This window comes from Thamnophis elegans, chromosome 2 (assembly GCF_009769535.1).
Source record: "Thamnophis elegans isolate rThaEle1 chromosome 2, rThaEle1.pri, whole genome shotgun sequence".
In the NCBI taxonomy this organism is placed as follows: Eukaryota; Metazoa; Chordata; class Lepidosauria; order Squamata; family Colubridae; genus Thamnophis; species Thamnophis elegans.
This window is the reverse complement of record NC_045542.1, coordinates 101,633,033-101,645,787: the sequence shown is the minus strand read 5'-3', so window position 1 is coordinate 101,645,787 and position 12,755 is coordinate 101,633,033. Positions and strand designations below refer to the sequence as shown.

At 42.0% G+C, this 12,755-nt stretch overlaps 1 protein-coding gene across 2 annotated transcripts in view; it reads right to left on the bottom strand.

The window, feature by feature from the left end:
* Nucleotides 1-12,755, bottom strand: part of SEMA3B (semaphorin 3B) — a 49,772-nt gene that overhangs the window by 19,019 nt on the left and 17,998 nt on the right. For both annotated transcript variants that reach the window (XM_032212144.1, XM_032212143.1), the window contains exons 2-4: nt 11,767-11,901; nt 7,126-7,283; nt 5,836-5,898 (exon numbers count right to left, since the gene is read on the bottom strand). In XM_032212144.1, the coding sequence (XP_032068035.1) occupies nt 5,836-5,898; nt 7,126-7,283; nt 11,767-11,857 (312 nt within the window). In that variant the 5' untranslated portion in view covers nt 11,858-11,901. The remainder of the gene's footprint in view (nt 1-5,835; nt 5,899-7,125; nt 7,284-11,766; nt 11,902-12,755) is intronic.

The following is a 12,755-nucleotide window of genomic DNA, read 5'->3' as shown; positions in this document are numbered from 1 at the left end:
TCTGACTTAGTGTTAAGTAGGATTTACTCATTAAAAACTGTCAGATTATTTAAATGTCTGGAATAACTCAGGCAGAAGGGCAACCTTTCCTTCCCAAGAAATGGGCCATAAATAGAGGTGGGTGGGTGGGTGGGAATGATAAGCTTACTGTGGGGGAAAGAAGAAGATAACCAGGGCCTCATTCAGCACCACCAGGCACTCAAGAACCTGCCTTCCAGCAATGTTTCACAACCTTGAGAACTTTTAAGATGTGTGGACTTCAATTCCCAGGATTCCCCAGCTGGCCTACTGGCTGGAGAATTCTGGGAGTTGCAATCCACACATCTTAAAGTTGCCAAGGTTGAGAAAGGCTGTCTTACAGAATTGTCTCCCAATAGTTCTTGAGAGGTAACAGAGAACAAGCCACAAAGGCTGAAGGGAGCTGAATGGAACAGGCCAAAAGGAGCCACTTCACATGCAGCCATTAGTCGGTTGCAAAGCAAACAAGTGCAATGGCAAGGACTTGCAAAGCAGAGATGAAGGGAAGAGGGGGGCGAGGGGGGGAGAAGGAAAGAAGAGTCCCCATAATGTCAACACAAGACTCGGGGCGGGGGAGGGGATCAAAGCACGGGGGGAGGGCAGAGTTCATGCTAAAGCCCTACCACTGGCTCAGTAGTTCATCTTTTGAAACAGACAAACCTTAAAACCAGAAAAAATGTATTAAGAGAAGGCATACAAACAGGAGATTTTTATGACTGTGTTTCATTTTCTTTGGCTTCTTGTGTTTCCCTTCTAATTTCATTCCCACTTAATCGCCTCCCGACACCCATCAATAATCTGAATTAAAAAAATGTCCCTTCACCCCCACCCCCATGTATGCTTTACAACATTGTAAGGAATACCTGTCATAAAAGGAATACTTCGAAACTATTAGCAAGCCATCCCTAGTAAAAGGCACCTGCACTGAGTTATAGAAAGGAAGTCTCACAACAAAAAGATCCAGGAGCATTGCAATGATCATTGTTAGAAGTGGAGAAACTAATTGGAACTGGGGAAACTAACATATCTGTATCTGTATCCAGGGATGACTACGGGTTCAGTGCCCGAAAAACTTTGCGCACGGATGCTCGCTTTGCTCACGCGCATACCAGACACGCGGTCCATGTGCATTCCCTGTTTGCACCTAAAAAGGTACATGCATGCACACAACATTAAAAAAAGGGGGTGGGATTACATTTTTTCAATGAAGATTGTTCTACAAGTGTGCAGAACAGAAAATCAAGATGGTGCTGCCGAGGATAGAACTGGTTTGGGTGCATGTCCGGCCGAGTTACTACCTACTCGGCTGAACCGGTCTGAACCAGTAGGAACCCACTTCTGTCTGTATCTGTATCTAATCTCTCCCTCCCTCCCCTCCGTGTGTGTGTGTGTGTCTGTGTCTGTGTGTCTGTGTGCATGTGTCCATGTGTGTGTGTGTGTGTTTGAATCAGCATTGCCTCCTGCCTGGACAACTTCCTGTGGTATTTTGGCAATATTTTTGGAAGTGGTTTATCACGGCTTGTTTTCTAGAACTGGGAGAGAATGACTGGCCCAAGGACATGCTAGTTGATGCCTAAAGCAGAACTAGAACTCATGGATTCTTGGTTTCTAGCCTGGTTCCTTAACTACTATACCAAACTGCTTTGTATCTACATCTACAGTTCCACAATTTTTTTAAAAAGGACAAGAAGAAAGAGAAAGAGAAGGTGTAACCTCTAGAAAAGGGAAAATAATGTTTCTTGTGAAAGCATTGTCATTTTTCATGAAATGATTTGACTGCAGCTGCATCTTAACCTATGATGAATTGGGACCACTCAGTTCCTCATGCCATCTTCTTCCCTTCTGTAGAACCCTAATAACCCATAATTGTAATCTCAATCCAAAGTCCCTTTGGGCCATTTTGCATTTATGTTTTTCAGCAGGCAAGATGTCTCCTTCTGGAAAAATCCTGGATCTTCTTTCTGAACCTTCTGTCTGAGGTTAAAGTCACTGACACTTGTGCGCTAGCAGCCAAGGGAAACCAACATCCAAGAACAATGACTATGCTCAATGGACAGAAAACGGTTGCCCTCCCATGCCTAGCTGCTGGTAATAGGAGAGGGAAATGAGTCAGATGCCATGGTGACAGATCATTGCATTAGGCACGGGCCAGATGTTCCGGTCTTGCTGTCTCATCAGCTCTTTCAAAGCCTGGACATGCGCCAGTGAATTTCTGAGGAATTTTTCTCCTGGCCATATTACACTACTAATACATCACTCATATGACAATGTGGCAAATGGCCCTCAAGGCAAACAGCAGGTAGAGCAGGGCTGGGAAGTATATTTCCTTTATGCCATGCAAAATGATTTGGGTCAGTTTGCAAGTTAAATCCGGACTGTGGATCAGTCTGCATGACCTGCATGTAAACAGCCAGGTGCAGCTCTCTTAAGAGTTGGTCTTAGCCATTTGTTGAGTAAATTGGACCAATGTTCTGACAGACGCTGACCATAATTGGGTGCACCAACTCCCACAGAAAAACCACATAGCGTTAACTAACCAGCAGCCATAAGAATGATTTAATCAAGAGCAAGAGCATGGCTGTTCTGGATCACATTATCCCTTCCACTGCAAAATACATCTCAGTATGTCAGGACTGGTACTTCTCACCTTAACACTTCTTCTTTTACTCTCCTTGAATGCTTCTGGACCTTGAATCTAGTTGTTTCAATACAATTAATTTCCTCTCTTACTTGATATTGATGTTCGTACTGAGAGCCATAGTCAGACCTTATAGCTAATACCTTGGTAATACTTCATCTAGTCTGTGATGTTAGCACCGAATTCAAGCAAACTTCAATCATAAAGAAAGCTAAGCTTTAAACAGGCCAGATCTTTTCAAGATCATTTCAAAACTGTGAATAAATCTGTACACAGGGAACAGTGCTCATGTTCCTTAGTTCATCATACTGGGGATTGGGAGTTTTGCTCCGTTGAGTGATAAATGTTCTGCTTCTGAATCACCCCACAACAAAACAGAATGGCTTTGTGAGTTACTTCCATTCTCATGACAGAACAGAGATGAACTGGGCTACTGTTTTTAATTGGAAGAAAACCCACTTGGTAGGATCTTCCCCTTTATATGTGTGATGTTCTGATACAGAACCATCATTGATTAGGAAGCATGTTCCTATGAAAAGGACACAGCAGGGAAGTGATTGCTTTGTCTAAAATAGCACGGCTGTCAAAACTTAAATGTACTAATTAATTACAACAGGAGACATGCTAAGAATCTCTCAACCTTTTTCTCTTTCTCTCGGTCTGTCTCTTTCTTATACACAAACACACAGATGGATTCTCAACCACTTGTCCCCACAACCTACTGTGAAGATTTTAAGTAAACAGGTCTGAGGTTGTCACATCCTGTCATCACTTTTGAGTAGCCCAAGACGACAAATAACCCCTTCTCCTTTTGCAGGATGACCAAACAGATTAACTATGGAGAGCTATTGGGGGTAGGAGGTGGGCTTCCAGCAAAGAAAGAGGCACCTCTCTTCCATCAATAGCAGGATCATTTTTCTGGTCACCTGCTCTCCTCCCCCTTGCTATCTGCTGGGCTCAGTGGAGCAGAAGAGCGGTCTCTCCAGCAGGATTAGTTGGATTCCTAGCTGGAATGAAACCTGTGGAAGAGGAGTGCCTCATGGCTGCTCTGACTTTTCTGCTCTGCCAATGAATCAAGCAAAAGCGGGAGCAGAAAGAGATGTTCCTGCACCACATGTCCTTTCTGTTGTGTTTTGGAGTGGTGCCATGGCAACTCATTTGAGTTTTAAGCAGGAATAATGTGACTTGGGACAACTCTTGTGTTGGCCCCATGCCCAGCTGCCTTCACTCTAATCTCCTCCTTGCTGGGATTTTGTTTCTAGGTCTGTTTCCTTGATGTAGAATAAAAGTTGTAACTCAATGGTAGAACACCCCTTGCATCATAGGCAAAAAGTCCTAGATTTAGTCCCACTGGGGACGATTGTAAAGGTCCCGTTTCAAGCTACCGATCTATTGTTGATATTTGTACTCCACTAAATGGACCATATTCCTTCTTTGCTTTATTCACAGTAAGACCACTGGCATTATACAATGCACTAAATCCTAAATACATGTTAGCAAAATACAATAACTCTGATTGCATAACATGATATGCCCAATCAAATAAACCACATTATGACATAACAGGATGGCTTGCTTCCTACAGGATGCTAAGATATGGCTGACTTTCCATAATATCATAAAGTACAAACTACCGAGCCCTTTTAATCTAGGCCATATGTATTATGAGAAACCAATAACTGTATTGTTGATGCTTCATACATTCCTCTGGAGTCACTCTTGCTTGATCTTGCTGTTGCTCAACAGGCAAATAATTAACTATGCCTAAGAAGTTATCATGACCATCATAGTTGCCTACACTTGGCCAAAGGGCCATCAGAGTTCACCGTAGCATGCCATGCTGTACTGTTCAAACAGAGAAAATGTCCCAGCACTTCAATGGAAGCTATGAAAGAGCATTGGGGAAAAGTTGGTCTCTCCTTTTCAGCAGGAAAAGGAATTAGGGAAGTCAACTGTTGGGAACATGAACCATATGTATTCTGTACCAATCACATCAGCTCTATGGATTGTAGAAGTTCAGGTCCCAACATTACAAGAACCTGGACATATCCACAATCTTGATCTTGAAGCTTTTAGGTCCTACATCTCTCCTACTCATGCCTGTATTACTACATTATTTAAATTATTCTGAAAAAAATTACATGATATTGCCCTTAAAGGTGACAAAAAGGCTCCAGCTGATAACCACAGAGAAGCAAGGATGTTAGTGTGTAAGAGTTAAGTGATAAACATCTATAAAATAAATAAAATAGTAATAATTCTCTGCACTGGTTATCAATAAGCTTTCAAGGTGAATTTTCAAGTCCAAGATGCTGCTTTTGATTTATACATAAATAAAATGTTTTTAAAGGGCATTTCAGGGTTGAATAAAGTGTGAGATCTTATTGGATGGCCAAATTTACTATATGTGTTGATGAACTATATGTTATGCATTTATTTGGAGGAACCTGATCTGAAGAAACTCCATCTCACTCAGCTTCTTTTGAAGACTTGACTTCATGTTGGTCCTTTTTGGACAACCTCTATGAGTTACAACCAGGGTGTTGAGTCCCCTTCTTGCTGAGCCTGACACTTATCAAGGCATAAATCTGAAGGTGTCCTGGTTCATCTCCACTCCTGACAAAACGGTGGGAACCTTTTTCTTATCTCCTGGAAGGTCAGGATGGGTCAAAGCAAAAGAAGAATCTCTAAGTGCACCAACCAGCCCCTCTAAGTGACCCTTCCAGCCCTTATGGGGCCTCACAGGGCTAGGGCAGAATGCCACCGGTTGACAGACTGGGAAGAGAGAAAACATTTTACAGGTAAGATGCTCAGCGGCATCTACAACAGGGTTTTGTGTGGATCAGGACCCTCCAAGCTCAAGTTAACTTAACTTAGAGCCCATTAATACAATGAAAGTATTTGTGGCTCTCTGTTCATTCACTCCGGAAGCATCTGATTCACGTAACATCTTCTAGTGCTTCTTAACCCTTTTACTCTATGCCTTGGATGCTTGTTAGGTTGTATGTCTTTATTTATGGTCAAAGATCAAGGAGATATGAGAAAATAGAAATTGCAAAAAGATGATGATGATACAAAGAAGGACAAACAGTAAAAGATTAAAATTAAGCAACAATAAAAGAAGAACCAACGGCATATATAGTTTACTTAATATATCCCTCTCCATAATAGTCACTTACATTGATATCTTTGCCTGCCCAGTTGCATTCCTCCCTCCATTCCACAGGCGCTGGCCAATAAATCTGTAAGAGCAAAGATGGAGGAAATTAATGGCAAAACCAACCAATTCCCACGGGAGGGGGGTGATCTTCCAGTCCAGTCATTCATCACAGCATTGTCAAATGCTACTAAAGCCCTGGTACTAAAAGCCATTCATTGGAATGCTGGTGTTTCCCTTAGTCCGGATTCACAATTTCCCCGGTTTTATGTCCTAGTGCCATCAGGAAGGGAGGCAGAATGCTGTAAAAGTAAGGGTGGACTGATGGACTGCAAGGCCGAGATCATCATGAATGCTTTGCATAGTGCAGCTCACCCAAATTAATTTTATTGAGTTTTACATTTGAAAGCCACTGTGTTTTAGTTGGGCATTTGTTTAACAAGCAAGCAAGCGAGCACACAAGCAAGAAATCCACTGGCTATCCTTCAGACATTAACTCTTTGTGAAAATAAAACGTGCTTGGCAATATAGGTATAAAGCCACTGCAAAAAGAATCTGACAAAAACCAATCAGAGCCTCAGTTCTTGTTTTTAAAAAATTAAACAGAAACTGAGCAGTGAATGAACTAATCTCTCAAAGCAGAAAATTTCCCCAAACAGAAACCTGGTGCTTCAGGAGAAAGGGGTCAAAGGTGGTTTGGCTGTATTGTGTCCTCAAAGCTTTTCTCCTGCTGGGCCGGAATGCAGTTTCCATCGATAGTCCAGGATAGTGAGTATCAGCACACTCCCCACAACCCCCTTTCATTAAGCAGGGAACCTTCCCAGAGATATTTTGTGAGGCTCATTCTCATGATGAGGAGAATGCCTCCTTCCTTCTCTTCTCCTCAGAGAAGAGAAGCTGTGATAAATTCCAGACCAGGGCAGGCCATTGGAGAACAAACATTTTAAAACATCTGAATAATATTGTTCTTTATTCTTAGTAAAACAGTTGTATCCCACCAATTTCTCAAACCCAAGCAGTTTACAGCATGGGTAGATTTCATTTATTACATTTATTTGCTGCCCACCTCACAGATAGTGGGACCGAGATAAACTGGGCCAAATATCCTCCTGCTAACTTTTGTGGGATAGTCATTCCCTCCTCCACAACAAAAGGAAAGGGAAGAATATCTGGGTAGGGTAACCATTACGTTATGTCTTTCCAAGGCCACACAGCCATTGGTTTTGCTGATAGGGATGGCAGAGCTTATAATCTAACATCCCTGGAGAGTCAGGTTGAGGTACAGGTCTGGTGCAGTACATAGACTTCTTACCTTCCTGTCATGCTTGCTAATGTTGTCCAGGCTTAAGGATGCCATGTAGTTTTTCCCTCCCACAAAAAGCCTCCCCCTCTCTTCATCCAGGAGCAGCGCATCGTAGCAACAAGAACGTTCCAACTCATAGGTGCGCAGCCCATGTCGCATCTTCAGGTCTGGAAAAAAATGGATGACGGCTTGTAACACAACTACAAAATATACAATTCTATTTATGTTCTGCAGGCTAGAACGAAGAGAATCAGCCAACCAAGTGTAGTGCAAGATAAATAAATGAAAAGAACAAATATTGATGGTTTTAATGCTTTTTTTTGTGGCTATTGTATGGCTATTGTAATGCACCTTGTATCAGGAACACAGAGTCATACTTGCTGCCGACTGTTGTGGGTGAGTAGCTCCAGAGTCCTTCTGGTGAATAATTTTAAAAATAAATGTTTCAGGTCATCATGTTCATGACCTATGAAAAATGTAGGAGTGCCATTCTGCTGCTTGTCCATTGGATCCATGTGGAATAATAAGAAATTCTTTCTTCAAAGATAAAAACAGACCTAAGAAAATTACTGGATGGCTATACTGTGATGTGTCCTTATCAGAATGAAACTATGAAGACAAATACAGGGACTGAAAGAACTAAGTGATTTCTTTTCCCAGACAAAGCTGTAAGGATGAAAACTTTAAAATTACATTTACTGTATGCTGAATAGAGAAAACAATTGCAGTTTCACCTCTCTTGTGCCCCAAGCAAGACATTTTACACTCAGAGAGCCACACATCACCTTATTACAAAATCAAATTATTAAAATCAGTTAATATAGAAATAGAAAAAGCGCAAAGTTGAACATATAAAGGTAGTGAATGCAATTCACATTTCAAAACAATCCTCCAATCAGGACTTTTGGTGGTGAAATGTTTGTTCAAATGTAGAAAGATACATAAGTTCTTTTGATTGCTATAATAACTGAGAATGGAATAACAAATTATATTATTTATTGGTTTGTTTGTTTCTCTGAAATCATCAACACCTGCAGTATCCATTTCCTATTATCATTTAAACCATTGGAATATAATTCATAATTATGATACAAAACTACATCAAATTACCAGATACGTATTTTGAGACTCACATCTCTAACTGTTTCTTCTGAAAATATGCACTGGTGGGGTCTAACAGATATGAGTTTTATTTATAAATTTATGGAACTGGGACAAAGATGTTCCCAAATGGTTCTGTATTGACATTCAATACTTATTGAATGCTCAAGTTTGTTATTCTATGACCATCTCAAAACTGTCCAGAGAGGTCGGGGTTGGTTCCGGCAGAGACTACTGCCAGTTCACTCAGGAATGCACTGAGCAACTAAAATTGCTCTGCGTATGCGCAGAAGCAAAAAACAAGATGGCGGCATCTATGGCGCTGCTGAGAGAACTGGTTCGGGGGTGTGGCAGGCCTGGGTTGCTGCCAGTTCCAGCAACCCAGACCACCAAGTTACTACCGGTTCAGCTGAACTGTCCAAACCGGTAGGAACCCACCACTGAGAGACGTCCTGCAAAATTCAGTCCCATTTCAAATCAGTTAATATTGTATCAAAATGTCTCAAAAAACCATCAACTAATTGATATGGAAGATGAGTTTGTCAATAAAGATGATAACCTTAACCTGGAACTCTATCCCTAAAATCTAACCTGATCATTTGAGTACTCTACCGTGATCTCCTTCCCTGAAAAGGACAAACTGAATGCCCCCACTGCCAAATTGCACAAGCTTAAGTTTCCAAATGCAAACCCAAACAATGAAACTGAGAAAGGACAGCCTGCTGTACATCACTCGCTGCTAAAATTCCCATTAGTTCCCATTGATATTTTTGGAAATAAACAATACATTTTCAGAGTTCCTAACAAAAAAACAGGTGAACAAAATTACAAACAACTATTGTCAATATATCTTATGAAAAGGCTTTCTGCATCCAAGCCTCTACAGATAAATATAGGTGCCCTTGGTCAAGTCTATGCCATCATCTGGTCCTCTGAGAGGCCTATTCACACCTCTGTTCCCCCCTCCCCAATTACTCATATCTTAGATTATCATTAAATCCTTGAACATCCTGTCACTTTGCTGCATCCAGCCCAGAAATCATAAGCATCTTAATAGAAAAGTCCTGTAGTCTGAATTGGTAAAGGGCCTTGGGCTGTAAGATGTAGGAAGATAGCCTTTAAACATGTCTTCTTCTGTCAAACACAGATGGCTTACCTGTTCACCCATTTATAGGGATTTCTGTGCATTTAAAACGGCCTGTTGCTTACTAGCCTGGGAACTGTGCCTTCCGTGTGAAACAAGCAAGCACAGAATCTTTTTTTTTTACCCAACACCCCAACAAACATTGTCTCCAGTTGGATCAGTGGTGGGATTCAATTTTTTTACTACCATTTCTGTGGGCGTGGCTTGGTGGGCGTGGCAGGGGAAGGTTACTGCAAAATCCCATTTCCTCCTGATCACTGGGACTCAGGAGGCAGAGAATAAATGCAGGCAGGGCCAGATAGAAGTGGTATTTACCAGTTTTCTGAACTACTCAGAATTTCTGCTAACCAGTTCTCCAGAACCTGGTCAGAACCAGCTAAATACCACTTCTGAGTTGGATGGCAGAAAATCCCCCCCCCCTGTTTTTTGCACTGAGCCCTGCCTTGGACTCAAGGTGTGTGTGTGTTGAAAAAATGCAACTAATGGCATATTTGAATCCAAGATTCATCTCACATACACAACTCAGCAGTGTGTGATTAACCTGCTCCAACCTAGAGCCATTCAAGCCATTGGGCCGAGAGCTGGCTGTGGGGGAAACTGCTATTATATCTGATTGCCCCCCACCCCAAATCCAATTTCTGCCTGTATCAAATCTCACCCTAACACCCCTCTTTCAGCCCTTCTTTGATTGGTCCCACCAACTTTAATAGCTACCAGTCTCAACCAGCGTGACATTAATCTGCCAACACAACAGGCATCTGCTCAGAGAAAGGACTCTTTCTTTACACCCAGAGCCTAATCTGCCTTCAGCAGCAGGAACAAATAAGGCATTGTGAGGAAGTGAAAGAAAGTGACTGGCAGGGGAGCAATCCACCCGCTAATGAGCTGTTGCCAATCTCAACTGCAAGGGATGATGGAGAAGTCACAGCTGGATCAGATGCACCAACTTTGATGCACCAACTTACTTATTTCATTAAATTTATATCCCACCTTTTCCCCCCCCAGGAGCAAAAAGGCTGCATACATTACACTACACTCCCAGCGGTGTAGTCCCAATAACCCCACGAGATAGTTTAAACTGAAATTAGTCCAGCTTACTCCACTAGGCTATGGACTCTGGTTTAACCTACTTCAGTTTGGATTGAAGTACATTAAACGGGATGCCAAGGCCATCCAGCAGTTCTATCTGTCTGAGACCTAAAGGACCAGAAGGAAACAAGTGCTCCCCTTTGAGAAGTGCAATGCCAAATTGGCCAATCTAACCTGACTTTGGGTCAACTTAAAAACAACAACAACATAAAGTTTCTGGAGTAAAACGAAAATGAGGAATATCCTCCAAACGTTCCTGAAATAGGACAAGTGCCTGCTTAGAATGAAATTTCCTGACAGTTAGAACAATTAATCAGTGGAACAGCTTGCCTCCAGAAGTTGTGAATGCCCCAACACTGGAAGTCTTTAAGAAGATGTTGGATGGCCATCTGTCTGAAACGGTATAGGGTTTCCTGCCTAGGCAGGGGGTTGGACTAGATGACCTCCAAGGTCCTTCCAACTCTGCTATTGTATTGTATTGAATGAGTGAATCACCTTCAAAAAGCTCATCTGCTCTCCCTTCTTCTCATGTATGGTGTCCTCTTCCACTTCCCATATGGACAATTCTTCCCGCCCAGCAATTCATCGTTCTCACAACTAAGTGAGACCTCAATTCCCTTGAGAGATCATGCCATTGAGTTAAGGAAACTTGTTGTATGCTTCACGGGGATCGGAGGTAGGAATTCCATCCAGTTTCACTAATCCAAGAATAAGGTTATTCCAGATTCTTGTTAACAGATTTCCTTGTCCAAATACAGGTGGCGCAGTGGTTAAATGCAGCACTGCAGGCTACTGCTAGATCAGCAGTTCAGCGGTTCAAATCTCACCGGCTCAGGGTTGACTCAGCCTTCCATCCTTCCGAGGTGGGTAAAATGAGGACCCAGATTGTTGGGGGCAATATGCTGACTCTCTGTAAACCGCTTAGAGAGGGCTGAAAGCCCTATGAAGCGGTATATAAGTCTACTGCTATTGCTATTGCTATTTTAACACTAATTACAGCCTAAAAAATTGGGACACAATTTGTGAGTCCCAGGTGAACAGCAGAGGAAAAGTGGCAAATGAACCTTCACAAGATGCACAACCTCTGTACATGGATTAGTAGCTGACACAGATCCCATTTTGCAGCTCTGATCAGCTCTGTCTCCACTTACTCTTCCACGGCTCATCTCAAGAAGACTTTTCCCCCTTAACATCATTCTCCCCATCCTGGTGACAAGAGTATTGTTCTATCAGAATGCAAGAGATTCAACAGAATCAAACTTGATTTCCATTCAAGAGGAACTCTCTTGCCTTCCCACCTCTTACTCCATCCTTACCATGGAAGGAGAGCTTCACCCGGGGATTGGTAGTAGTAACTGTAGTCCCTTTCCCAGCCAGCAACAGAAGGAAGGCCAGTGTCTGGATCATAGCAGCTGATGCCTCTTCTTCTCTGGACTCTGAACTTCAGGTGGCTGAAAAATGGAAAAGCAAGAGTGAGACTGTACTTGCCAAGTCAGCTTAGAGTATCCTCCTAGGAGGATAAATGAGAGAAGGATGAAGTAGCAGCAGCAGTGAAGAGGAAAATCCACAGCTTGCTTTAGTAGTGGAAACACTCATCTAGACCAACAATGAACTCCTCCCAATTAGATGTACTTATTTTTGCTAAGTAGCGTAAGGAGTTACCCAGAAGCAATGCTAGTGGCTTGAAGATATCTTCCATAAACTGCAATGACTTAGATCCAAATGTAATCTTGTTGATTTGAATGCAGAGCAGTATAACAAATGGATCTTGGATTTAAACCCAGAGCCCATTGAGGTTCATTGCAGGAGCTTTAATCGAATCAAATTGAAAATTAAAATGAAAACAAAAATGGAACTATGAATCCCTATGTATATCAACTATCTTGGTTTCTTCTTCAGTTTCTAATTTTCCTCTTAGGGACACCAATGGAGGATTTTTAGTGCAATAACAGAGCCAATGTTTATTATTTACTACCTCCCAGGAGCCGCATGCAGTTTTAAGATGCATTTTAGCAGATTCAAGGGATCACCTGATGGACCTTTATTTGAGAAGCACAAGAAATAAGGTACAATTGTTTTCTTTGTCTTAGATACATGCAATATCTTCCAGAGATTCTGAACTACATTTCCCACAGTTTCTAGTAATTGACCATGGCTGGAGCTAGCAAAAACTGGAATCCAAAATTTCTGGATGATACTCAATTGTCTACCTTTGGCCATGCTGCAAGCTCAATACTTCACAGAATTCCTTTGATTCAAATTCTAGTCCATTCTGTATCTTTTTGTTTCAGTCACCGGTGCTATT